This window comes from Candoia aspera, chromosome 1, assembly GCF_035149785.1.
Source record: "Candoia aspera isolate rCanAsp1 chromosome 1, rCanAsp1.hap2, whole genome shotgun sequence".
Classification (NCBI taxonomy): domain Eukaryota; kingdom Metazoa; phylum Chordata; class Lepidosauria; order Squamata; family Boidae; genus Candoia; species Candoia aspera.
In genome coordinates, this window is record NC_086153.1 from 151,262,977 (window position 1) to 151,290,391 (window position 27,415).

Below are 27,415 nucleotides of genomic sequence, written 5' to 3' on the forward strand. Positions count from 1 at the left end.
CACTTGCCCTTCTCTGCCTAAGGGGAGGGACATCACACTTCGGGCCATATCCTAAATATGTTAGTGCAGACACATTTTGGCATGGTGGGGAGTCAAAACAGACAAGCCATCTGCCCAAGCCACTTGTTGAAATGTTCTTAGGAATGTTCATTTCCCTGTCAAAACAAATTGCCCAGCTTTTGCTACATCCATGGAAATATCTACACCAATTGAAAGTAAAATCCTGAATCCACAGTGCTGACCCATCCCCAGTTCCCATTCAACGCAGAAAAGGCACTTTTCTAGAAAATCAAGTAATAGCCCCAGTAGAACAGATTGACTAATACGAAAAAAAAAGGAAATAACCATTTTGAATAGCAATCAATTTTGCTTGGATTTTGAATTGTGAAATAGCTGAAGATTTTCTGCACTTTGTTCTTCAAGATGTACTGAATTTTATCCTTTGGGCTCAAGGTTAAGTTGCTGCAAAAGGCATTATCAATAGAGGCAAAGTTTATTTTTTGATTGAAGCTGGCAGTGACTGAAGTATTGAGGATATTGGTGGTGGTTTTATCTTCAGTTTCTCTGGTGGCATCTTTTGCAGCATTCTAGAATAGGCAAAAGTTAACAGTTAGATGACAGAGGCATATTGTGACTTAGTAAATTCAAAATACAAAAGAATGCAGTTGTAAGGAACAGATATTTGGTATGACTATTGATAACACAGCCTCACTTTGAGATTTTAACAAACAATGGAAGTCTTAGCAAAAGCCAAATTCTGATTCACCAGTACTAGGGCCAGAAGGACCAAAAAAATTTATAACTTGTCTAGGCATTAATTTAACATAGTCTAAATATAACCATTATTTGCGGAACCTCAGTACCTGAATAAAACTAATGCTCTCTCACTACCACAAGCAGTTTTTCTTTTAATTGTTACTCACAAAAATATGCCATGATCCTCTAGCTAACTCTGCTAGACTCTGGAACCAGGCAGTGAGAAGGGGAGAAGAGCAATATTGCCTTGGCTACTCTATTGAGCTTGATAGTCCATGGGGCTCCACCATATGCTCTAACCAAGCCTGCTGTCCTCATGGGCAGAGCAAGAGAACGATCCATTCAAATCTTTGGAGTAAGATCCAGCTGCTAGTCTACTCAACTTGTATGGGTGGAGGGAAGGGCAATGAAGTCCACCTCACCTCCAGGCCCCAAAGGTGAGGTCACAAGCTGAACTAAAGAGAGGATTCATCTTCTTTCTTCTAGCCTGGCTTGTTTCTTCAAGAACTGTTTCTGGGTTTGGAGAAAAGGACATCTTGGCTTTTTTTTTTTTTTAGCAAACTTCGCAAATCCACTGTCTAATGTTATCTCATTCTGAATGCAGCCTTTCTGACCTCCAATTTTTTACTGTTATATCTCTCACAGGGAACAAATCCACATTTAATTATTTATCCATCTATCCATCTAGCTGTCTACCCATCCATCCATCCATTGAAAATGCTTGTTTACTATACAATCTGACTGAACAGTGGTATCTTTGGTTTACCTTCTGGGTCTCATTAGCTGCACGTATCTGTGATGTGATATAATGCGCTACTGCATATTCCACCAAAGCACCAAATATAAAGCTGAAGCAGATGCCCAGGTAAACGTCAATGGCTTTTATGAAACCACTGGCATTTGTTATTGACTTTCGGGACCCCATCATCAAAGTTGTCATTGACAGAACTGTGGTTACACCTGGAAAGTATAATAGGATTTTTTTTTAACAAAAAAGAACACAGAAAAAACTTTTGAGTTTTGTCTGAAATTTGACACAGCAGATGGCTCTTCCATTGATACCTTTTTGTGACACGCCATGGGTAATCATAATTGCCTGGCAGTTTCTGATATGTGAGCTTTCTGGTTTTGTTTTTTGAGTACTTACCTACAGGACCACATTGTTAAACCCTGAAAGCTTTCGTTGAGGTGACAGCAGAAAGCATGTCTCCCATTTTTTCCTCAAATGGATGAAAGCTCATGAGGAAAAAAAAGGGAAAAAGCAGGGATGACCTGCATTTGGAAGAAGGGGTTGGCTGTCCTACAGTTCTGCAAAACAGCCATACTCCAATAACCAAACAGATTTTCCCCATAGCGTCTACACTGTGGAAGTAAGGATGGATTAAAATCCCCATTCAAATTGTGATATTTTCAAGAAATGAAATATCTATCATCTACCTACCTACCTAGGTAAAGGTAAAGGTTTCCCTTGACATTAAGTCCAGTCATGTCCGACTCTAGGGGGCGGTGCTCATCTCCGTTTCAAAGCCGAAGAGCCGGCGTTTGTCCGTAGACAAACAGTCCGTAAACAGTTCTACCTACCTACCTACCTACCTATTATTTATTCTATATCTATCTATCTATCTATCTATCTATCTATCTATCTATCTATCTATCTATCATCTTCAATCAGACCTTAGTACTATCCAACCTTCAGGGAACATTCAACTTGTTTTCAAGTGTAATGCAAGGGGATCTGGAATAAGTATAGCATGTGCAAGGGGCACTATTGAACCTTATTCTTTCCTATATGAAGGAAAAGGATATCCTAGAACATAATTTTCCTTGTATTACAGAGGATGTTAATGGTGAAGAGTAGTGTAGTGATGATCTTCTGTGAAATTTGAAGTTTTCTGTGAGTTTACCTACTATTACTAATCTTCCGCTTGAGAAATATCTGATAATGAATTTCCAAAGCACTTGAACCCTCAGAAGACAATGTGAAATATAAATATATAATATCCCATATTTGATGTTGCTTTAAGGTTGACATACAATGATGTTTTAAAATTTTCATTTGGTATTTTTTATTCAATACTGCTTTTTTTAGATACCCTATAATAATGTTGGATAGCTTATGAGATTCCACATATAAACCTTGCCAAAATCAAAATCATAAGGTGATGCCAACCAGTACAAATCATACAAAATCTATCATTTTACATTCCAGATACAAAGTCAAGCAATGCATCCACAACTTCCCATCTAAAATTTGGGTAAATTGAAACTCCTCAGACATCAAATAGTGGTGATTATTCATTTAGCTCTAGACATTTTGGTAGCATAATATTTTAGTTCTTACATTTAGTTCTTACATTTAACACGATCTGTGTTTTTATCTAAGCAAAAGCTTCCCTGGTCCACCCCTCATCTCTGCATCCATAAAACAAGACCTCTTTTTCATGAAATGACTCACCAATACATGTTCTTGCAGGAACTGAATCCAGGGTGATCCAGAAAGAAACCCAAGACAAAATGACAAGCAGAGTGCTTGGCACATAAGTCTCCAGAATAAAATAAAGGATATTTCTCTTGAGCTCAAATTGCAGTACCAATCTTGGATAAATGCCTGGTCCAAGAAAGAAAAAAAATATAACTTCCTTTCTGGTTTTTTCAGAGAAGGAGATGGTGTGCTACTTCCCACTAGGCACTACATTACCCCAAATGTCCTTGTGATTTGGTAATAGTATCAGGTATAGTATAAAGCAGGTTTTCTCAACCTTAGCAACTTCAAGATGTGGGGACTTCCACTCCCAGAATTCCCCAGCCAGCCTTGCTGGCTGGGGAATTCTGGAAGTCTACACATCTTGAAGTTGCTAAGGTTGAGAAAACCTGATGTAAAGGCTGAGCATTTGATCTTGATGGGGTATCTTGCAGAAACAGGGAGCAGAACTATTTTATATTCCTTAGCTTTGCCAGCACTGGTTTTCTTCTTGTAACTGATCAGTAAAATAAGAGGAGGGGTTTTGAAGACCATTCTACAAATCTCCCCTTTTCCCTCAGGAGGAACTCTTGGCTGTCAGATTGAAATGTCCATGATGGCCAACTAGTTGTCTTCCTGAAATACCTTAATAGCTGCCATCATAACAGCCAAGTGACTGGGGTAGAACAGAAGACTTGTATTGCCTACATCTCCTAAAATGTGGTATTAGCCTTAAGATTAGAAGGTTTATTAGCATTATTATCACTGCTGTTTTCAGCATGGCACATAAAGCAAGAAAAGCAGACAAGTCACAAGCCAACCAGGAGCTCACTGAAATAGGATGCCCAGAGTAGAGCCCTTCTGCATGCTGTGTTTAATTAATATTAACCTCTGAATCACATAGCTTCAAGCAGAAGAGTCCCTCTACAAGAGGTGATATAGCATTAGATATTAGACTCAAACCAAAGCAACCAAGCCAGGATTACCCTATCACAGAAGGATCTCTGCATTGAATCAGCTGGGCCATATGCAAATATCAATTCTGGATTTTTGGCGTGCTGGGTGCCCAAGTGGCTGTTATAGAAAAGATCCAGTGTGAGAAGTGGACAACTCAGGGCTGGGCAGAGATCTGGTGAACTATGAAGCAAGATCATGGGATGTGACAGTATGTGCCATCAACTAGTTCTCAGTGTCACAACATCCCCTAATTATGTCACAGCATAATTAGACCTGAACAGATAAACCTTGCACTCCACACTGCCTTTACCTCCACTGCTGATTTGTTACCTGTTTCTTGATGTGACCTGGTTTCAAGGGTGTAAAAATGTTCCACTGTGTACTGGGAGAGTCGCAGATTCTCAAGGCCATGGACAGAATCATTTCCCCTCAGCCACATGAAATGTACATCATTTTCATCATATCCCCCTAGAGATAACATTACAAAGAAGAAAAGGTCATTGAGCAAGGATCTGAACACCAGTGAAGGTCATCCCAGCTATCAGCAAAGAAGAGCAAAGGCTAATTAGCAATTCTATGAGAGCCTTACTCTTGCAAACATGTAAGCATGCCTGTGCTCATATCCTGATGTCAGTTGTAATTTCCCAGATTATTAGGTACCATAGTGGAGAACATATGTGGCTCAAGGTTGAGTTGTTGGGTTCTTGATGTTCTGTGAGGTTGTTTCTCTTCTGGCAGATGTTTCAGTACCAGTGCACCGCACTGATGATGGTATCTAGCCTGTTGATGAAAGGTCTGCAGGGAGAGAAACAATCTCACAGAACATGAAGGACCCAACAAACTTAGGTGCATTTTAAACTGGATTCAGAAGAGCTGGGAGACAGGAAGCCCACCTCCTCCAGCCCACCTCGGCAGCTCCTATTTTTGGATACTGCCTTTATCTTGATGGACTGGCACTCAGCATTCCATCAGTGCAGTTAATGATCACAAACCCAACTCATGCTAATTAATTCTGACTGATTTTCCATTGTGAGGGGGGAATAATGAAGCTAATTATGCATTTAAGACCTGTGATGTAGCAACAACAATATGTGCATTTAGAGAAGAAGTTACTTTCAGATATATACACACAATTCCTCAAAGCAAAAATTCTTCACAACATCATAGAAAAACGGAAAACACAAAATGCAGACAGATTTCATGCATTCCTTCTGAATCATGGAATAACTCCTCCTTAAACCTCCTAGTTGATTGGCTCCATGAGTTGTCGTGTTCCTCTATCGCTTCTATCTCTTTCCTTGATTCAATGGTTTTAAATTATGATGGACTGTAGGGTATCCACCTAGAGTTTTCCCTGATTGCCAGTCTCTTGCAGGATGATTCCTGTATTTCCCTTGCCTCCTTTAGCATTACACCTTCAACAGCTCCTTCAACCCTTGCTGCTTCAGAGCAAACAAACAGAAAGTTGATCAGTTCTCATTTTCAGCTGATACAGAAATGCACCCCTAAGGAATCGCTCGGCTGAGCTGCTGCCTGTGAAAATTAGACTAGAAGAACAAGGGAAGCAAGGAACTGCCAGTTGTCTTAGTCATATGAATTACTCTTCCTTCTTTTTTTCTTGCAACCCTCAGGAGTCCGTCTTGAAAATACAGAGCACCCACAAAATTGTTATAGACTTGGTCACCTTTGTTCCAAGCATGACAGAGATTTGGAGGTCATTTCACACTCTTGCTTTTGCCCTCTTAATAATGTGGGGAAATACTTTGGATGAGACTCCCTATCAATCTAAAATGGCTATTTCTATAGCAAAATATATAAAGGTTTAGGATGCAATGATCGAACCAATTCAGAAATTGGGAGAAGTCTCTCTCTCCCCACACTTCATAGATAGATTATTGCAAAATCTAAGAGGTACACAGCTCTCCTAAAATCAAAGTGCAATGAACAAGCCAATATTTTAGTTTCTTGGTGATTTATTTAAAGATGTCATTCAATAAAAATGACAGTATTGTCATAAAAAAAACCTGATGGATATCAAACAGTGAGAAACTCTGTTTTACCCTAAACAAAAATGATTAAATCAAGTGTCTAATACTACCTTTAATACTACAGGAGGTGCTTATTCTCCCAGTACAATTTATCCAAATCTCTTTTTTCAAATTTCTGCCTACCTCATAATAATGATCACTGCAGTTACTTAGGGAAACCATATAATAAATGACGTGTTTTTCATCTAGAGATTGTTCATCTAGCATATATTTAAACTGCATTAATTCTAGACATTTATCGTACTGGCTTCTCTTGTTGGCAATGTGCATATAGTTTAAGAAGAATATTACATGGAAGTTTGATATGGGAACCAATTATTTTCTCTCTCTTCTATGCCCATCTCTTTTTAAAGCTAAACCAGAGACATAGTTAAAAAGAAAATTAATCATTACTATGTTAGTTTCCTCCATTGTAAATAAAGTTAATCATGCAAACTAATAGGATTTTAATGTGAAAATAATAGTGACTTCCATTGGAACTTCACTCTAGTAGCTGGCAACTAAAAATTGGCCTTCATATAATGAGATTTAAGACATCGTTGAACTTGTTACATGGAAGAACAAAGAGGAAAGTCCTCAAGATTTTCAGGCTTCCTATGTGTTTCCAAGCAGCAACAGCCATGACTCCTTAAATTGAAAATTCTTACATCTGAGGAACACACATGTGCCATGAGAAAAAAGCTGGCATGTCACAAGAATTGGTCGGTCCAATAATTAAAGACTGCCAAGAGCCAGAAGTATCAAGCCAGGCATGAGGCTGCCCGCTGCCTCTCTGCACGATATTCTACTCTTGCTGTCCAGTTGGTACCCCTCAATTTGACCCCAAAGGAAGTGAAATCTGTTTTAAATGGATTTACGAGCAATATATGTATCCTGTATCTCTCCTGAGTCACAGAAATGTCCCAGTCCATCACTGACATCACAGGTTCAAATTACTGTCCAATCTTTATGCCAGAGGAAGAGGCAAATTGATAAAAAGATATGGTTGTCTGGAGCCCCTCCAAGGATGGTGGCTGCTGACCTGCCCCATCTTCCTTTGCCTTAACAATTGCTGGCTGCGTTTTATGTGGAATGACAGACTTTCCTTCATTGTGCTCTAATTCCTTAGGACATTTGCTTTCTTCCTTGCATGCTGTTTAGTTCCAATTGCAGATCCTGGCAATGGGTCATGAGTGTTGCATTAATACTGACAACATGAGGATTATTTGGCTGAAATGGAAGACACCTTCCAAACCAGCATTATGGAAGCAGAAGGCTCTTTGATTTTCAGCATCAGTCAATGCTCCTCAAACTGCTGTGGTGGCAATTCCAGAGAAATTGCTCCCCTAATAGTAGCTCTGAACAGGGGAGAACTGTTGCACGGCCATGTTTTGTAAAACTTTTTTACAGTGACAGTAAAAGTCCTCATCCAACAGGAAAGGTCAAGAAACGTCACTCTGAGGATGGAAGTTTATTGCTGCATTCAGCACATCTTCTGAAATGTGAGGCCTTCAAGGCTGTAAGAAGATGAAAAATATGGAACGATGAAGAACAAAACAGGCACACACCCCAGATGAACTTATTTTTAGGTAGATGTCAACAAATGTAGTGCTCAGCTACAATAAAACTTGCATTAAAGAAAGCGACACTGTTTCCAGATGCTTACTCAATAGTAGTTAAAAGAACTGAGATAATGAATTATAAATCCTCTAGGCATCTGCAGAGAGAGGGAACCCTCTAGATTCCCCCAAACCACAGCCCAGCTCTAGAGTGTTCCAATGGTACCTGCGCAGGAGCAGGCCATTCATGAATGTTGAATGCACAGAGATCAATATAAAGACTAGATATGGGACCATCTAGTTGAATTCAGCACTGCTCTTCCCACATTTTTCTGTAATATTAGAACAAAGTGAAAGAATCTTGAAAGAGTTCCATAATTAAAAGGACAAGTGGAAACCTTTACAGTCAAAAATACAAATGAGATGTTCACATTGGTCATCTAATCATGAATTAACCAACTCAGGCCAGTCAGGAGGGGAAAAAATGTTCACTTTCCTCTAGAATGAGATACTTACAGCTTTCCATCTGCAGCTTACATGTCTGTGTATCCAGTGGATATTTGGACAGATCCATGTTACAAGCAACAGTGGTAGTGATTCTGCAAAAGGAGAAAAACCACATAGGTATTCATTATAAGGCATCTGTATTGTTCATAGCAGTCCACAGACAGCAATGTTTCTGCTTTGAAGAATAAGCAATTGTTAATGCTTATTGGCACTGCAAGTTAAGCTTTCCTTCAATGGTTTGTTTCTTAAGTGTGCATCTAGACATTTTCACTTACTGAAATAAGAGGGCCCAAGATATTACTCCATTTGACAAGAACCGTTTTGAGGAGTTTCTGTAAACCCAGTTGTTGAGATATAAATATAAAAAATAATAAATATGTCAAAATAACAGCAGGGCAGCAGAAAGACTTAAATTGAAAGATAAACTGTAGCAGCTGTAGCTCAACTTGCTGGATTTTGAATAGAGATAAAGCCTCCTTTCTCAAAAGCTCAGTTCCTCTATATAAAACTAGGATTCCAATGCATACTGTAATATTTTCTTGGGTTGTGTTTGTTCCACGGACTAAACATCATTTATCCTGGACTTTTTCAACCTGGCATCCTCCAGATTTGTTGGGATTGAAACTCTGGAAATTGCATACCCAACACATTTGGAGACTATCAGATCGAGGAAAGCCAGTTTAGCGCCTCTTTGGGAATATAAAATGAGATGTGAATTGCTTGGAAGTGCAACTGTGTGTTCTGGAAGGGAAGGCACTTCCCTTCCAGAACACACAATCTGGGAGAATAAAGAGAACTAGCGCTAGGAGGGTCTTTATGGGTTTCCCTTTCTAGGATGAGTAGCCAATTGCCATACAAAGTCAGGGGCTGGCACTCAGAGGAGGACCTCCAGTGATGATCTGAGAGTCAGGTGGGAATAAACAGAGAAAAAGGTTTCAAGGTATGAAAGACTTCATAGGCTAGCATCGGCATTTTGACTTGTGCCCAAAAACAAATTGGAAACCAGGGGAGATAAGCTAAAACTAAAATAATACGATCCTGTACCTAGTCAATACCCTAGCTGTCGTGCTTTGTATACATTGACATTGCCAGACTTTTTTCAAAAGAAGTCCCATATTGTATAGACGGCAGTAATCTAGATGAGAAGATGCAAGGGCATGGAAATCAGGCTATCTCTTTCCAGGCAGGGCCATAGTTAACATGCCAGCCTAAGCTGCTGCAAGGCACTCCAATCAAAAGAGAACATTTATAGCTCTAATATCAAAGATGGTACTGCAAACATGATCCTTTAGAAGTGCAACCCCTTTCAAACTTAGATGAACCACATTTTTACAGCCAGCCCACCCATTCTCCAACTGTATCTTCATCTTGCCTGGACTGAGCATCAGTTTAGTGACCCTCATGCAGTTCCATATAGAATTGGTGTGTCAGAAGGCAAGCAAGACCTACCGCAAAGCGTATAAGACTGTCCCGTTGGAGAACAACCGTATAAGCCGATTCTCTACTGTAACTTCATGTAAGAAAGACCTTTTGGACTCCACAATATATGTGTCAGGTACCCACAGGTATTTCACCAGCCGGGCGTCCAGAGTAAAACTTCGGTTGCCCTGAAAAACCAGACGGGGATCAGTCCAGCGTTGTCGCAAATATATTGTTGCAGTGTAGTCCTAGGAAGGATGGCAGATCATGAGAATCAGGACTGTGATTTTTGTAAATTAAATTAAATTTCTCAGTAAAGGTCTTTCAACAAGTGATGTTTTAACCATTTTCTCCAGAATTAAATATACACTTAGCAAATTTTGGTCCTTCCCTTAAAAGGTACTATTGATAGGCACACAGGCTCATCCATGTAGTTCTCAAATTGTTCAATATTGTATCTTATTTTCTGTTCATAGAATCATAAAGCTGAAAGGGACCTAAGAAGTCACTAAGTCCAACCCCCTGCACACTGTAGGATTCACTGCACCATCCCTGATAGATAACTATCCAGCCTCTGTTTAAAAAATTCCAGTGAAAAGGAGATTTTATAACTTAATTAATTATCTAGTTAAGAGTCACTGGGAGCTGGGTGGTATATAAATTTAATGAATAATAATAATAATTCACAAATATTCATCCTCCACGTTTAAATTCTGGAGATTTCCAAGCCTGTTCACTATTAGGGATAGAAAAAACATCATTATAAAATCCAAGAGAAAGTTAAATTGATAAAATGGTTAACCAATGACCCTTCAGCACCAGCAAGCTTCTTTTTTTGCCCCAAAATGAAGAGAGAGGGAGCTTCTACACAAGGGAAAGGACCTACAGTAGTCATCTGCTCTCACTGAAAGGGCTTCTCTCAGTAACAGGGCCCACTGGAACAGCTTGCAGAATGGAGGAGATTTAGGAATGTCCTTTCCTGTCAGCCTTCCCAGGTAGACCAGACAGGAAACATGACCAGATGAGCTATTTCTATTTTACTGTAGTTAACAGAATCATGCAAGTCTGAAAAAACAAATCTCCCGCCATCTCCTTTACAGTCCAAGAAGCTAGGAAGGGTCCCTTCTGAACCTCTTGCTCCACCCATTAAGTAACTGTGGGCTCCTCCCCCTTTTATCTGATCATTCCCTAGGCAGTATCTCTTTGCCCCATCTTTCAAGGTCTTTCCCAAATACCATTACATTTCCCCATCCACTGCATTGGTTTCCAGCTTGTTCCTGAGCTCAATTCAAAGAGTTCCTTTAAGCTGTAAACCATTAGTGCCTGAGGTCTCAGATACTTGAAAGGTCACCTGGACCAATAGAAGGGAAGTTGAAGCTCCCCTGATTGAGGTTAAGCTGCTGTCAGAAGCTTGTTTGGTGGGATCAAAGTAGGGTTGCATGAATCAGTGCCAAGCTGACCTCTGTCAGTGCCATATGTACTCATAAGTTACTCTATGCTTTCATTTTTTCAGCAATTTTTTTTATTTGCTCCCGAGTCCGCAGGTCTCCAATGGTTTTAGATACAAGAGGAAAGTGTCAAAGAAAAATACAATGACCTGATGTCATAAAAATGGAGAAAGGATATGAACAAATTTGCTGGCTGAGTAGCTGAATAAATAAGGCTTGGTTTGGTTTATGTGGGACTTGGCAATTTGCTGAATTTCAAGTCTCATAGAATTCCTGTTTCTGTTAATCTGCATGTTGACACTTAATTTAGAATTTGCAGGGCAGATAGCAAAGAAGGAGAACACCAAGAGAGACACCAGGATGGTGATAAATCTCAAAAAAGGTTTATTAGGAAATTGCCCCTGAATACTTTCAGCATCAGGAGGATACAACCCCAAACAGCTGGGTGAGCCCTAATGGCAGGGAAGGTTCATGTTCCGGAACTTGACTCACCAGGAATCTGGGAAAACAAGGTAGATCTTATAGCCCTTTACCCCCACTTCCTCGCCCTTTGGAGTCCTCTCCTCTGTTCTGGGATAATTAGCAAGGGGGAATTAATGTTTGTATTTACATTCATTGAAGAGGAGGAGATTACAAGAAAGTAAGCAAGTACACAATGGGGGAATACACATTGAAAGGAATGCCTTGGCACCAGCTGTTTGCTTAGCATGCTGGTGGCTGCAATCCCAGAGTCACTTCAAATAACATAAGAAAGCCTTTAGGGTGAAACTGATTAGGGTCTTTGCAAGGGGGAAAATGTTGGAATTATCAGGGGTCAACTCAGCATTGTCTCACAAGCATAGTAAGAGGGTTTATCTGGTAGGCGTGTCTCTATTGTGCTTGTGGGATGTCATGTGGGTCACCTGATTTCCTCTTCCTCCTTCTTCTTGAGTCTGGGGGGTTCACAGTCTCCATTACCTCGTGAACAGACATGCAACCAGGAGGGCTGCAGGCTTGCAGCCCCTCCCACTACCATCTTGCTTCCACACAGACTTTCTATTCCACATAGAAAGTCCAAGAACCAGTGATGATTAAGTGCTTTCTACTATGAACCTACTTGTATCTAGATCCACTGAATAAATGTAAGCTACCTTTTTTTTCCTCTTCATCTGACTACTGTGTGAAGACTGGATTTATTTCTGAATATAATTAAGCTTAATGTGCAAGTTCTCTTTTTCTGGGTCATGCTTCTACTCTGCAAGATTGCTGTTAGCTGCTTGGAGTTCTTTCATTAACCTTTAAAAACTCCACCAGGAAATTCTGCAAAGGGAGAAAGGGGAAAGGTAAGAAATACAAGTTAGGCAGTCAGGCACAGGACTCTTCCAAAGATCAAGGCCAGCACTCTGGGCTGAGGCTGGAAACAGAATCACACCAAGCCAGTGTAGTCTTTGAACAATGGCAACACGCATTTCCTGTTCTTACTACCAGTTAGCAGCTTGTTATAAACTGCAGTTTCAAAGAATCTTCAAGGGCAGCCCTAGGTAGGGTGGATTGCAGCAATCTGATTGGCTTGTTCTCAGAGTATAACTGCAACCAGCTCCCTTATTTTTCCAGGCAAATCAGACTAAACTTTCACATTGGCAGCAGTGATTTGCTGGATGTGGGCTAAGAGTTTCAGATGGACTGTTCCAGGCCATAACTACCTTCACAAAACTACCCAAAATGGTTTAAATTCCTACCTTTCAGGCTGTGAGTGAATCTCCTGTCTGTCTACATTCTCAGGTCATCATGTGGCAAGTCAAATATGAAGCATTCAAATATCATGCTTTATTTACTTCATACTGGCTGAAAGAATTCAGTAGGTTGTTTTACAGGTTTATGATCTAGGCTTGATTTATTGTTTGAAAATGAAATTGTAATGATTTATATGCATTAATTGGTATGAATTAATGTGTATGAATTAAGGCTTAAAAACTCTAGAATAGTTATGACAGTTTGAAATGTGAATTGTTTTGTATTTTTATTATTGTATTTTTTTGTTAATCTCCTTTTGTTTCTTTTGAATATATTATTCTTTTTCTGTTCTTGTTTGTTTTTCTTTTGTCTCTTTTGTTTTCATTTAGCTTTGATTAGTTTTTTCCTTTAATATTTACCTTCTTCATACAATTGTTTTATAGATTTTATATATAGGAAGAAAATATTTATCTATGGTCATAGACCAAAATTTCGTATAATATTAAGTACCACAAAACATGTTCAGCAAAGGATCGTTACCTTGTCGTGGTGCTGGAGCTTGAGCACCTCAATGATGCCATGAGCTAAACCGTGAAGGGCCACCCAAGACAGGAAGGTCATGACAGAGAGGTCAGACTAAATGTGATCCCTGGGGAAGGTAATGGCAACCCACCCCAGTATTCTTGCCGTGAAAACTAAATGGATCAGTACAACCAGAGATATGTCGGTATACCATCAGAAGATGAGACCCCCAGGTCAGAAGATGGTCAAAATGCTACTGGGGAGGAACAGAGGATGAGTTCAACTAGCCCCAGATGTGATGACGCAGCTAGCTCAAAGCCGAAAGGACGGCTAGCGGCCGACAGTGCTGGTGGTGAATGGCGAATCCGATGTTCTAAGGATCAACACACCATTGGAACCTGGAATGTAAGATCTATGAGCCAGGGCAAATTGGATGTGGTTACTGGTGAGATGTCAAGATTAAAGATAGACATTGTGGGCGTCAGTGAACTGAAATGGACTGGAATGGGCCACTTCACATCAAATGACCACCAGATCTACTACTGTGGACAAGAGGACCACAAAAGAAATGGAATAGCCTTCATAATTAATAGTAAAGTGGCTAAAGCAGTGCTCGGATACAATCCAAAAAACGATAGAATGATCTCAATTCGAATTCAGGGCAAGCCATCTAACATCACAGTGATCCAAATATATGCCCCAACCACAGATGCTGAAGAAGCTGAAGTAGAGCAGTTCTATGAGGATCTGCAGCACCTACTGGACAACACGCCTAAAAGAGACGTTATTTTCATCACAGGAGACTGGAATGCTAAGGTGGGCAGTCAAATGACACCTGGAATTACAGGTAAGCATGGCCTGGGAGAACAAAATGAAGCAGGACATAGGCTGATAGAATTTTGCCAGGACAACTCACTCTGCATAACAAACACTCTCTTCCAACAACCTAAGAGACGGCTTTATACATGGACTTCCCCAGATGGACAACACCAAAATTAGATTGACTACATCCTTTGCAGCCAAAGGTGGTGGACATCTATACAGTCAGTAAAAACAAGACCTGGAGCTGACTGTAGTTCCGATCACGAACTTCTTCTTGCACAATTTAGGATCAGACGAAAGAGATTAGGGAAGGCCCACAGATCAGCTAGATATGAGCTCACTAATATTCCTAAGGAATATGCAGTGGAGGTGAAGAATAGATTTAAGGGACTGGACTTAGTAGGTAGGGGACGGAAGAATGCTGGACAGAAGTTTGCAACATTGTTCAGGAGGCGGCAACAAAATACATCCCAAAGAAAGAGAAAACCAAGAAGGCAAAATGGCTGTCTGCTGAGACACTAGAAGTAGCCCAAGAAAGAAGGAAAGCAAAAGGCAACACCGATAGGGGGAGATATGCCCAATTAAATGCAAAATTCCAGAGCTTGGCCAGAAGAGATAAGGAATTATTTTTAAACAAGCAATGCACGGAAGTGGAAGAAGACAAGAGACCTCTTCCAGAAAATTAGAAACATTGGAGGTAAATTCCAGGCAAAAATGGGTATGATCAAAAAACAAAGATGGCAAGGACCTAACAGAAGAAGAAGAGATCAAGAAAAGGTGGCAAGAATATACAGAAGACCTGTATAGGAAGGATAACAATATCGGGGATAGCTTTGACGGTGTGGTCAGTGAGCTAGAGCCAGACATCCTGAAGAGTGAGGTTGAATGGGCCTTAAGAAGCATTGCTAATAACAAGGCAGCAGGAGACAACAGCATCCCAGCTGAACTGTTCAAAATCTTGCAAGATGATGCTGTCAAGGTAATGCATGCTATATGCCATCAAGTTTGGAAAACACAAGAATGGCCATCAGATTGGAAAAAATCAACTTATATCCCCATACCAAAAAAGGGAAACACTAAAGAATGTTCAAACTATCGAACAGTGGCACTCATTTCACATGCCAGTAAGGTAATGCTCAAGATTCTGCAAGGTAAACTTCAGCAATTTATGGAGCAAGAATTGCCAGATGTACAAGCTGGGTTTAGAAAAGGCAGAGGAACTAGGGACCAAATTGCCCATATCCGCTGGATAATGGAAAAAGCCAGGGAGTTTCAGAAAAACATCTATTTCTGTTTTATTGACTATTCTAAAGCCTTTGACTGTGTGGACCATAACAAATTGTGGCAAGTTCTTAGTGGTACGGGGATACCAAGTCATCTTGTCTGCCTCCTGAAGAATCTGTATAATGACCAAGTAGCAACAGTAAGAACAGACCACGGAACAACGGACTGGTTTAAGATTGGGAAAGGAGTACGGCAGGGCTGTATACTCTCACCCTACCTATTCAACTTGTACGCAGAACACATTATGCAACATGCTGGCCTTGAGGAATCCAAGGCTGGAGTTAAAATCTCTGGAAGAAACATTAGCAATCTCAGATATGCAGATGATACCACTTTGATGGCTGAAAGTGAAGAGGAACTGAGGAGCCTTATGATGAAGGTGAAAGAAGAAAGTGCAAAAGCTGGCTTGCAGCTAAACCTCAAAAAAACCAAGATTATGGCAACCAGCTTGATTGATAACTGGCAAATAGAGGGAGAAAACGTAGAGGCAGTGAAAGACTTTGTATTTCTAGGTGCAAAGATTACTGCAGATGCTGACTGCAGTCAGGAAATCAGAAGACGCTTAATCCTTGGGAGAAGAGCAATGACAAATCTTGATAAAATAGTTAAGAGCAGAGACATCACACTGACAACAAAGGTCCGCATAGTTAAAGCAATGGTGTTCCCCGTAGTAACATATGGCTGTGAGAGCTGGACCATAAGGAAGGCTGAGAGAAGGAAGATCGATGCTTTTGAACTGTGGTGTTGGAGGAAAATTCTGAGAGTGCCTTGGACTGCAAGAAGATCAAACCAGTCCATCCTCCAGGAAATAAAGCCAGACTGCTCACTTGAGGGAACGATATTCAAGGCAAAACTGAAATACTTTGGCCACATAACGAGAAGACAGGACACCCTGGAGAAGATGCTGATGCTAGGGAGAGTGGAAGGCAAAAGGAAGAGGGGCTGACCAAGGGCAAGTGGATGGATGATATTCTAGAGGTGACGGACTCATCCCTGGGGGAGCTGGGGGTGTTGACGACCAACAGGAAGTTCTGGCGTGGGTTGGTCCATGAAGTCACGAAGAGTCGGAAGCAACTAAACGAATAAATAACAAACCACAAAACATGAATAAAATTATAATACTGAAATAGGATAGGATAGGATAGGATAGGATAGGATAGGATAGGATAGGATAGGATAGGATAGGATAGAATAGGATAGGATAGGACAGGACAGGACAGGACAGGATAAAGTTTTATTATCATTCTACTGTACACCAAAGTGCACATTAAAATGAAATTTCATTGCAATTGGCTCACAAAACAAAATAATTACTATAATATATAATATATATTCTTTACCCATTCCACTCCCTTAATCATTATCCCTGATAAATATCGCGGTCCTACACCCAGCATGTATACCACCATGAAGTAAGAGGGGATTATTAAGAGTTCAGGAGTCTAACTATTATAGTTCAGGGACAAAACTATTACCTAGTCTAGCTGTTCTACATCAGATGCAGCAGAACCTTTTCCCAGATGGTAACAAGGAGAACAAGCCACAGTGAGGGTGGGAGGGGTCACTGACAATATTTCGGGCTCTGGACAGACAGCATGTATGTGCTACATCCTGAATGAGAGGCAGTGAGATCCCAATTATCTTCTCTGCTGCCCTCACCACCCTCTGCACAGACTTCTTGTCCGAGGCACTGCAGTCTCCAAGCCAGATGGAAATACAGCTGGTCAATACACTCTCTGTGGTGCCTCTATAGAAAGTAAGGAGGATGGGAGATGGAAGATGTGCCTTCCGCATCTGGTGCAGAAAATGCAGACGTTGCTGTGCCTGTTTTACCAAGGATGCAATATTAAGAGACCAAGTCAGACTATTTGTTATCTGCACCCCTAGGAACCTAATGCTACTGACTGACTCCACAGCTGTGTCGTTAATAAAGAGTGGCATGTGGCTGGGCCGGTTCTTTCTAAAATCGATGATGATCTCCTTGGTTTTCTCAACATTTAGAACCAGGCTGTTTATATGACACCGATCCACCAAACCCTTCACCTCCTCCCTATAAGCCCAATCACTGCCATCCCTGATAAGACCCACCACTGCCGTATCATCTGCACACATCACAACGGTGTTGGTGGTAAACCTGGCACAACAGTCGTGGGTCACCAGGGTGAACAGCAATGGGCTCAGGACACAGCCCTGAGGAGAACCGATGCTCAAGGAAATAGGGTTGGAGATAATAAAATGGTAAATTATTAGCTAATAGTCATGAATATTTATACATAAGCTTGTAACTGCTACTAATTTTAATGGTTTTGAAGAAAATTCAGTTATAATTTTTAAATATCAATAAGATACACACACACACACATCCTATATGTATGTGTGTATACATATACATATATATAAACAAAAGGCTTTCAGCATGAAATCATTAACAACTGAAGATGCACTGAAGTTTCATATATATCTTTGTTACCTTTCAGATTTAATCCTCGTGCTGTGAGGGAGAAAACTTGTTCACCTAAATGATTGAGATGACGTACCATTATGCATTTCAAAGCAGTGAATTATTAATCCCTGCAATGAAGGTGAGACCCCCTGGGTCATTTATACTTCAATTATTTATCTAGATAGAAAGTACATCTCTATAATGTTCTGTGTGAGACCTGGCCAATACACGTGATATACAATAAGAACCACTAGTGGATGCAGAGAATATTTGTTGATTAATAGCTTTGGAATACTAGGAAAGTTAGCTCCATGAAAGATTGTATCAAGCTATCTAACATTTCCTGTATGTTCAAAACCTCATTAGATCACAGCTTTCTATTTGGCACTGTGTTTAGATGGAGGCTGAAAAGTAGGGCTTTTTAAGAGCATGACTATTGGCTCTGGATTCTTCCAATCTATGTGTCAGCCTCATCTCCAAAGTGTTTTACTTTGAAAAGATACCTCTTGTTGGAATTATCAGGGGTCAACTCAGCATTGCCTCATAAGCATAGTAAGAGGGCTTAGGCATGTCTCTATTGTGCTTGTGGGAAGTCACATGGGTCACCTGATTTCCTCTTCCTCCTCCTCCTTGAGTCTGGGAGATTCACAGTCTCCATCTTTACCTCATGGGCAGACATGCAGGCAGGAGGACTGCATAATGCAGGCCTTGTCCTCTAACACCTCACTTGCACACAGACTTTCTACTCCACATAGAAAGTCCAGGAATCAGTGATGAAGTGCCTTTCTACTATGTACCTACAGTACCTGTATCCAGATCTGCTGAATAAAAGTAAGCTACCTCTTCTTCATCTAACTACAGTGTGAAGACTGAATTATTTTCTGAACATAATTAAGCTTAATGTGCAAATTCCATTTTTGGTCCACGCTTCTACTCTGCAAGATTGCTGTTAGCTGCGTGGAGTTCTTTTATTAACATTTAAAAACTCCATCACCTCCAACATTCAAACCTGAAAGAGTTGGCCATTTTGTTTCTTATAACTGTTTGGTACTGCTCAGGATGTCATACCCCCAAAAGTAAATCATAAACAAATGAACTATAAAATAAAGGTAAAACTACAAATTAGCTTTTAACAACAGCATCATCATAAACAAACATGGAAGATCAGGTAGGATCAAAGGTAACTCTAAGATACTCCCAGGAAGCGGGCTTGGGAAAAAACTCTTTCCTTCCTGAGCCTAAATGCTGAGGCCAGACATGCAGGACATGTCTCAGTCAGGGTTCTCATTGAATGATATAACTCTTCATGGATTGATCATGTGGTTTTCATGATTGATTGCATATCACAAATTGGTATGCAACTAAACAAATGTTGTAGAGAAAAAAAAATAGAAGTAGTCCTGCCCCCCAGGGTAAGAAAGCAGGTAGAATACCTCTTCTAAGGGGACATCTTAAGTTGTTCTCCTTTGGTCCATGAGGCAGCAATAAAGCAATAAAACATCTTTGCTCTGTCCTGACAGCCAATTTCTATCCTTCTGGCAAGCAGTACTACCCTAACAGCTTTAATATCAGACCAGTTAAGGAAAGTGATTGGTAGATTTCCTGCTGATGGGAAAAACATTTCCCAAGCACCCTTCCTGTCGTGGGAGGAGGGATGGCTGGGAGAGGATGAAAAACGAATCTGTGGAATAGGTGGGACTCTCTGCCCCACTTGCCTTTTTAGGAAGCCCCCACTCACAGATCAGGTGGCGCAGCCCCCTGCCACCCCGTGGTTGATCTCTCTGTGTAAATAAGATACCCATGTAATGCCTAACCTGTGCTTCATGATGAGTGCCCAGTGCCTGTTGCTCCTGCTGCTGAAACTACAACAGTCATGGAGGGAAATCACCAGGATTAGAGGGCTGGGAAAAACTTGCAACAGCCCAGTAGAGCCAAGAAGATGCCAACCCTTGCATAATCAGCCCCATGGTTACCACTAAACACACAATCATGAATGTGGCAAGGCTTGTGCTAGGAGAAGAGAGAAGACATCACTTTAACGTTGAATCAGCTAAAGAGAAAGTTTGGGGGCTTCAGCTGTGCGTTGGGGATGAGACAGAAGCTGAAGATGTGTCCCTCAAGAATGGCTATGGAATCATCTCCAAGGTGCAGTTAGAGCCCTAAAGCAACATCGATATCCCATTGTTCCTGTATTATGAAAGGAACTAATTTTAAAAATAATATCTGATGCATAATTAATCAGTAGCAGTTTTGCAAACAATTGAAAGATCTTAATCAACTGTTTTACCTGACCTATTACATCACAGGCCCAATGTCAACTCTGCATATATGCTAATTCCACCAAGATGTTGGTAAAAGTTCCTCATGATAGAATGAAGTGTGATCCTCAAATCCAGAATATGAAGCAAAATCCAGCTCACTTAAATGCTCTCTCTAGCACTTATATAACTTTTTTTTTAAAAGGAGAGATTAAAATAACATTATTAAAGCCATGAAATTACTTTCAAGCTGTACTTCTGCAGTGCTAAGTACACTTACTAGAGAGTGAGTATCCGCTAAACACACTGGAACTTAATTCTAGGTCAACGTGGATTGCGAAGTGTTAGCAATCTAAGGGACTTTGTATTCTCAAAGCTGCAGTACTGTACTATGCTGCTCTATTTTCTTATGTATGCAGTAGGGATTATTTGCTTACCATATCACTTTCTGAAATGCTGGAAATACTTGCAACATCAAGGGTCATTGCTATTGTCACAGGTTTTCCTAGGAAATGAAAAGGAAGTTTCATTTACAACAGCAAAATTATATTTCTTGTTCTGCTGCGTAACAACCCAGCAGATTTTTCTCACAAGTCTCCAATAACAGCCACTGATTTCAGGGAACAACAACAACAAAAGAAAGATAGGCTCGCTTGATGCACCCAAGAGATGAGCATGAACTCAGAACATGAAATGGATGAGGATTTAGCCAAGTAAGACTGGAAGCTGAGGCAACAGCAGATAGAAAAGTCTATGATGGTATTTGTAGAACTAAAATCTCTTCCCCCCCACCAACTTTCTCTCTTATATATAGCCTTTGCTGCAACCAATTTAATGTAAACACTATCACTAGAGCATCTGTCTGCTTGTCCTCTTTTCGGTATGAACAGCCAGAAATTATAAACCAAAATAGGTGCATCATTTCATATGGGACTTTTTACAGAAAGCTATGTAATGGCTCAAAATTTGTTTTTTCCCTGGTGAAAAAAGGCTCCCATTTTTCTACCTTTTTCTCCATATGTTTGCAAATTGCTACTGTAACTCAAGAATAAAATATTTGACATCTATGAGTAGGCTGAGAAAGATTCCTGTCTGAAACTCTGTGTAGGCTACTATATGGACCAACAGTACAGCTGAGAACAAGGTGGTACCAATCTCTCAGCAGCAGCCTAGTCTATACTGTAGATATTCCTAGCTAGCCTGAAGCATATCCATGATTTCACTTTCCGTGTCAATCCCCTGGAGCTCAGCAGGTCAATATATGGCTCCTTACATTCACCAGAGGGATATGTCCCTAACGCATGGATGTGTTCATATGTACACAGAGCATTTGGAAACATGGAAGGTTACATCCACATGGCCTTTCCATGAATAAATATCAGAATGTTATACTTAATAGAAACATATGCTTCTGGCTTCACAGATGAGAGTTGGGGAAGTGGAATGAGAATTGGTGACTGGATTGAGCCCTGTTTTAAATGTCAGGCAAGGATAAAATTCTTCCCACACGTAAAGAGAGTTACCTAATAAGCCTTCTGGTCAAATTTATTGATTCCTCATCCTGTATCCATTTAGAGACAAATAGAACTTGGACTAAATGGGCATCATTTGTTTTCATTTACCACTGAACCCAAACAATGCATAACCCGGTTATATATGCACATTAAGAAGAAGTGTCCGGATGATGGAAGATGGTTCTAAGAACTCCACCCTACCTGCCCATACTATGCAGCTGAACAAAAGTCCTGATGCTTCCCCATCCTAGCCCAGCTTTCCCCAGCCTGGTGCCATCCGGCTGCATGGGCTAGGAATTATGGCACTTGATGTCCAAACACTTTGAGAGCACCAGGGCTGGAGAAACTGCAGTTGCCAATCAGTTCAAAGTACTTTTTAGTGGAGAGGTGATGTAAGCATTTAGAATGCAATCCAATTTGCATTTAGAATGCAATCCAATTTGCAGAATCAAAATCTTCTTGCCAATAGAACCATTCACTTTAAGAAAATTTCCAGGTTCTTCCTTGACCTTGAAATTAGAATCGAGACAGAGTTGTTGAAATGAACAATATGGCACAGGAATGGGCAAGTCTCATAGTCTAGCTAGGAACAAATTTCACCTGAAAGTCTTAAGTCTTAATTAATTCCTAATTAATTAATTAAGCCTTGATCTTAATTAAGTCTTAATTAAACCTATTCTACTATAGAAAACTAGGAAAACAATTCCTCCCTCCAAGGACAAATGATTGTTCTGTATGACTCTAAAAAATCACAGGAATGACATACCACCAAAATTTGGGCGGAGATATCTGTTATATCCCTTAGTGAGGTTCCCAAATCCAGGGAGGGATGATGTGACTGGATAGTCAGTGCTTTTTTGACACAAAATAGACTTTCTGAAAAGGAAATATAGATATAGATAGATAGATAGATTTAGCTGTGGCAATGAATATTTAACTTATCTCCTGTGAAGTTGTTTGTGTTGGTCACTGACCAAATAAAGATTATTTTACTTGACTTGCTTCTTGCTTTTCATCTCATATCAAGTACCAAATAGAAACTGCAGCATTATGTTGTTCTCTAAAAAAGGGTGCAACATGTTAAATTAGCACTTGATAATATTAAAATAATTGATCACCAAATTAGTGATGGCTGAAGACAAAATAGAATGAACTTGACAAAAGAAGTTATTTAACAACATCAACAAGTCAGTATATGACCAAAACCAGTCATATATCGACCATGCAAAATTTTAATAATATTCCTTAAGCATGTTGCAGAGACTAAAAAGGCTGCTTTGTGAAAATGTGTATTGAAATCAAAAGAGCATTCCCTTTTTCAGCAATTTTCAGGGAAGGATGAAAAGGTATTTAACGACTGATCCTGACAGATTTGAATTGCCCACCTAATCAGATTAAATAACAATAATTTATACTGACTCATCAGAATACATGATCTCTAATTAGATAGGACTGCTTGAAAAGGAGATAAATAAGGCAGGGGGTAGAAGGTATAACTGCAACAGAAGGAGCAATAAAAGTGGGACCAATGGCTATATAAGCAGAGCAAAAAGCAACAACAAATATAGCATTAATTAGGGTAGAGCTTCAAGATGTCACTTCCTTGGAATCATTACTTATGAAAATCTAGGGAATGCTTGGTTCAATGTCCTTTGGTGAGAAGAATGCAGACAAAATATTAATACTGAAGGGTTCTTAAATTATTTTGAACTTGGTGCATCAAGCTATTGTTTCTGCACTGGGGAACAAGAAGAGAAATAATTTGGGACCTTCACAGAGCTGGGTTGAAATAGGCCACTTCTATTGTTTACCACTTTCACAATATTAACATACAGCAAACAGAGATCCTCCAGTTTAGCACTAGTCAGAGTGCTGACAGGAAACCAACCCAGCTTCCTTTCTGGTTGCACCAGGGTAAAAATAATGGCTAAGTCAACGGACAATGCAACACAACAAAGAGCTCCAAAAGCTCTTAATGAGGGTATCAGTTACTTATCCCCACCAAGTAATAGTTACTGTTGAATGCCTCCCTGTTGATGGAGCTTGGCAGGGAATGCATGACAATGCTCATCTGCCATCAAAAAACAGCCCCCAGGTGGAAATCTGAGGGTGTCATTTTCAACAGGAGGAGGAGGAGGAGGAGGAGGCAGCTTTCTGACCAGATTTTGAAATACTCATCTAGTTCTTGGATAATAAACTTCTGTTCACCTGCCCTCTCTGTCTGTATAAGTCTTGGGTAGTAATGGCATTGGAGTAGGAACAAGGATTTTTTTTTTAAGGATAATCCTTGCAGGAACACAAAGCCTTCTGCCAATTGCTACAAGAGATTTTGGAGCAAAGCCTAGACAGCATAGGACTGAAATATATCCTTTGTATTAGTACCCAAAGGATACTTGCCCTTTATGAGATGAAGAGTCTTGAGAGTAGAAAATGGTGTGGGGTGGGGGGGGGCCTGGAGGAGTAGGGTAGGAGAGGTTCTCCAGAATCAGAGAGACCCTCTACTTCTATACAGTAGGAGTTATATCTATGCCTTCAAGTCAGGGTTGACTCCTGGCAACTGCCTCCACAAGCCCCTGCAGTTTTCTTGGTAAGGTTTTTAGGAAGTGGTTTGCCATGGCCGCCTTCTTCCTAGGGCTGAGAGAGAGCGACTGGCCTGAGGTCACCCAGCTGGCTTCATGCCTAAGGTGGGACTAGAACTCACAGTTTCTAGCCTGGTACCTTAACCACTATAATAGCAGGCAAGCACTTGGCACCCTTCTCTGGAATGAGAGAACAGTTGAAAGGATGGGACAAATGACTTCCCATTGTCCAAGTTACTAGAGTTTTCAGGGCTGTACTTGTTAGAATTCAGTTATCAGATTAAAAAAAAACCCTACGATATGTCCAAATGGACAGCAAGCATGAAACCATTTCTTAATAAATCTGAACCCAAAAACGAACCACTGCAATCCTTAGTATAATCCACCAGCCTCTTTCTGTCTTACTTTTAATCTCTAAGCAAACAGGCACAAAGCCCATGTGGAAGCATTTTGATCATGAATGATAAAATATTTTCATTGGGAATGGGGGGGGGGACTCTTACTGCCAACAAACACAATCCTAGAAGGACACTGGACAAACAAACTGTCCAAATCTTTTTGCATGGAAACGAGATGCATCCCATGTTTTCAAATGGGAAAGACTACTCAGATATAGCCCTAGCAAAGGGCATCCTGCATCCTTTCAGAGCCCCGGTCCCAATCGTTCCTCTCTCTATGAATCCCACAACTCAAGAAGCACAGAATTGAGTTGGGATCATTTGTTTTCCAAAAGTACATACAACTGTTTTGGCAATATTCCATGACTACTGAATGCTACAGAATCACCAGAATTTCTGAGTTCTTTTTTACTGGGAAATATTCAGGCTTCTTTTGAAAGTTTTTAATTTGCATGGCTGAGATATGTGTAACTTGGAAGCTGGACTGCCAATGAACTATGCCTTCCTCCAGATTGTTTTCTTAGGAAAGGCCCCTTATTAGTGAACAGGAGTAAGAAAAGGAGGGGTTTAAAAAAATCACTTGAAGCAAAATTCGTTTGACTAAGTGCAGAAGACCATGTCAACAATATATATAAGATGACATTTGCATCTTAGAGAAAATAGGGAAATCACAACCGCAAGAAATTATATACACTTTTTTTTCTGGTCAGGCCAGTAAAATAGTAGCTAGATAGCAACCTTAGAAAACAAATAGTTGTTTCCATTTCACAATTACAGGTCTGTAGTTTCCATAGAGTGGTGGTGCATTTAGGTGAGATGAAGTCTCCGCTTCTTGCTAAGTTTGGGCTGCAAAGATGGGCATGACCACTAAGTGGCAGCCTGGAATTACTTTAGTGTCTCTTTCCTGCCATCTAGTGGTCATCTGGATATGGTAGTGTGAAACTTGAACCTTGGATGTGGAGAAAAAAATATGCTGCTTGTGTCTTTTGCAAACTGTAACACACAGGAAGAATGACTAATGTATCTCTGTCTAAGCCCTTACTAATATTCCAAGACATCAGAGACTAAAAATGAAGTTCAGTGCACATCTCCTGAGAAAGAAGGCTCATTCTTCCATGGAATTTACTGCTAAGTAAATAAGAATAGAACTTCAGCCTGAAAATGGACATCGGTTTCAAACTGTGCAGTCCTGTGCTGCCTACTCAGAAGTATATTCCTCTAAATTCAGAGGGATATACTACAAAGAAGTGACTGTATAGAGTTGCAGCCTCTGTCTGCATACCTGGAGTTTGCCTGAGTGATGGCTGTCAGTGTGCATGTGAAAAAGAGAGTGACCAGAGAGAGTTACATGCCTGTTAACTGGGAGACAGAACCTGAACAGTGAGATGGGTGTGTATGTGGCCATCAGCTTTTCCAGCATCCTGATATTCAACTCATGCTGAGATGTACAGTCATTGTTTTCCAAGCTGTCATCAAACATTTCATATTCAGCAAGGATTTAATTTAAAAACCACCCAAGTTCTTTGAAAAACTGGTATCTTGGGAAGTTGGTAAAGAAATGGATCATTTCCATCCTTTGGAGATATAATATTCCAAAGAGAGAGAGAGAGAAAGTGTGTGTGTGTGTGTGTGCGTGTGTGCGTGTAGAATTATAGTTCCCCAAATCCTTCATTTTAAGTCCTGCTGCTGGGAGGAACATCTGGTGAGCCAGTACCCTTGCCCTGATAAAAAGAGTTGCTTTGGGCCAGTATGGGCCGGGATTTACTAGTTTGTAATCTTCCTATTAATAAAACAATTATCCCATGGGGAAAAAGAGTTTTCCTTATTGTTCTTAGTCTGGAATGCTTTGGACTCCTTACCTATAATCTGGAAATCTGACTTAAAACATTTTAAACTCCTCATGTATCAGCCCCAGAGAACTTTTGCATTATGTATTTGATACTCGGTCATTTCTCCCAAACTCCAGCTTTGGACATCACGGATCTTTTATTTCATAAATGGACTGTACTCATAAGTACATAACTGTACTCAAAGATGAACAAACACGCCAATTGTAGTTTCTTACAGTGTCTTATTTTTCCAGGCTTAACCTCCTGTCCTGCTTTTGTATCAATCTGCTCATTTTTCGTAGTACAGACATAATGTGCACATTTTAGCAGCAATTTCCCTAATATAATATATTTCTGTATGTGAATTTCACAGTCCCATGAATTTTTATATCTACTTTTCTCTATTCATTTATTTTAGATGCATGTTTTGATTGGAGAACTGAATCACAACATTTAGAATAAAGTGAATTTCAAAAGGTCTCATGTTCAGGAACTGAAGATTAGGAAGATTTGCATTAAAGTGCAAACTGAATAAATTTGAATAAACTGAATAAATATGCTCTTCTGTTGAATATATATTTCAACTTACCCTTGACATAGAAGAAAGAGCCACACAGGGGTGGAGAAATAATAACTGCGGCACATTTGTGAAGATTATTCACTGCTGGGTGCAGTGCTTCAGTTATCAGTCTGTGAAGAAAAGCAGAGAAATGCTAAATTTAATTTTCCAGCAAAATCCTACAGTATCAAAAGAGGCCATTGCATCACCTTTTAAAGTCAACAGCTAGAATTTATATTTTCAAAATGGGGGGTGGGGGTTACATATATTTGCTTGCTTCCTTCCACAAAACTCTGGGAGCACATTTATCACAATCTTACCTGGGATGATACCAATTTGCATGTCTGAAGGATCCCCTTC

General features: G+C 40.2%; 1 protein-coding gene across 1 annotated transcript; it reads right to left on the reverse strand.

Annotated features, from left to right (window-relative positions):
- Positions 1-281: 281 nt before the first annotated feature.
- GABRP (gamma-aminobutyric acid type A receptor subunit pi) lies at positions 282-27,141 on the reverse strand. Its single transcript, XM_063291307.1, has 9 exons — positions 27,086-27,141; positions 22,457-22,566; positions 20,614-20,681; positions 9,717-9,934; positions 8,277-8,359; positions 4,505-4,642; positions 3,212-3,364; positions 1,523-1,716; positions 282-587 (listed from the first exon to the last, which is right to left on the reverse strand). The coding sequence occupies exons 1-9, from the start codon at positions 27,139-27,141 to the stop codon at positions 282-284; spliced, it is 1,326 nt and encodes a 441-aa protein (XP_063147377.1).
- Between the last annotated feature and the right edge of the window lie 274 nt (positions 27,142-27,415).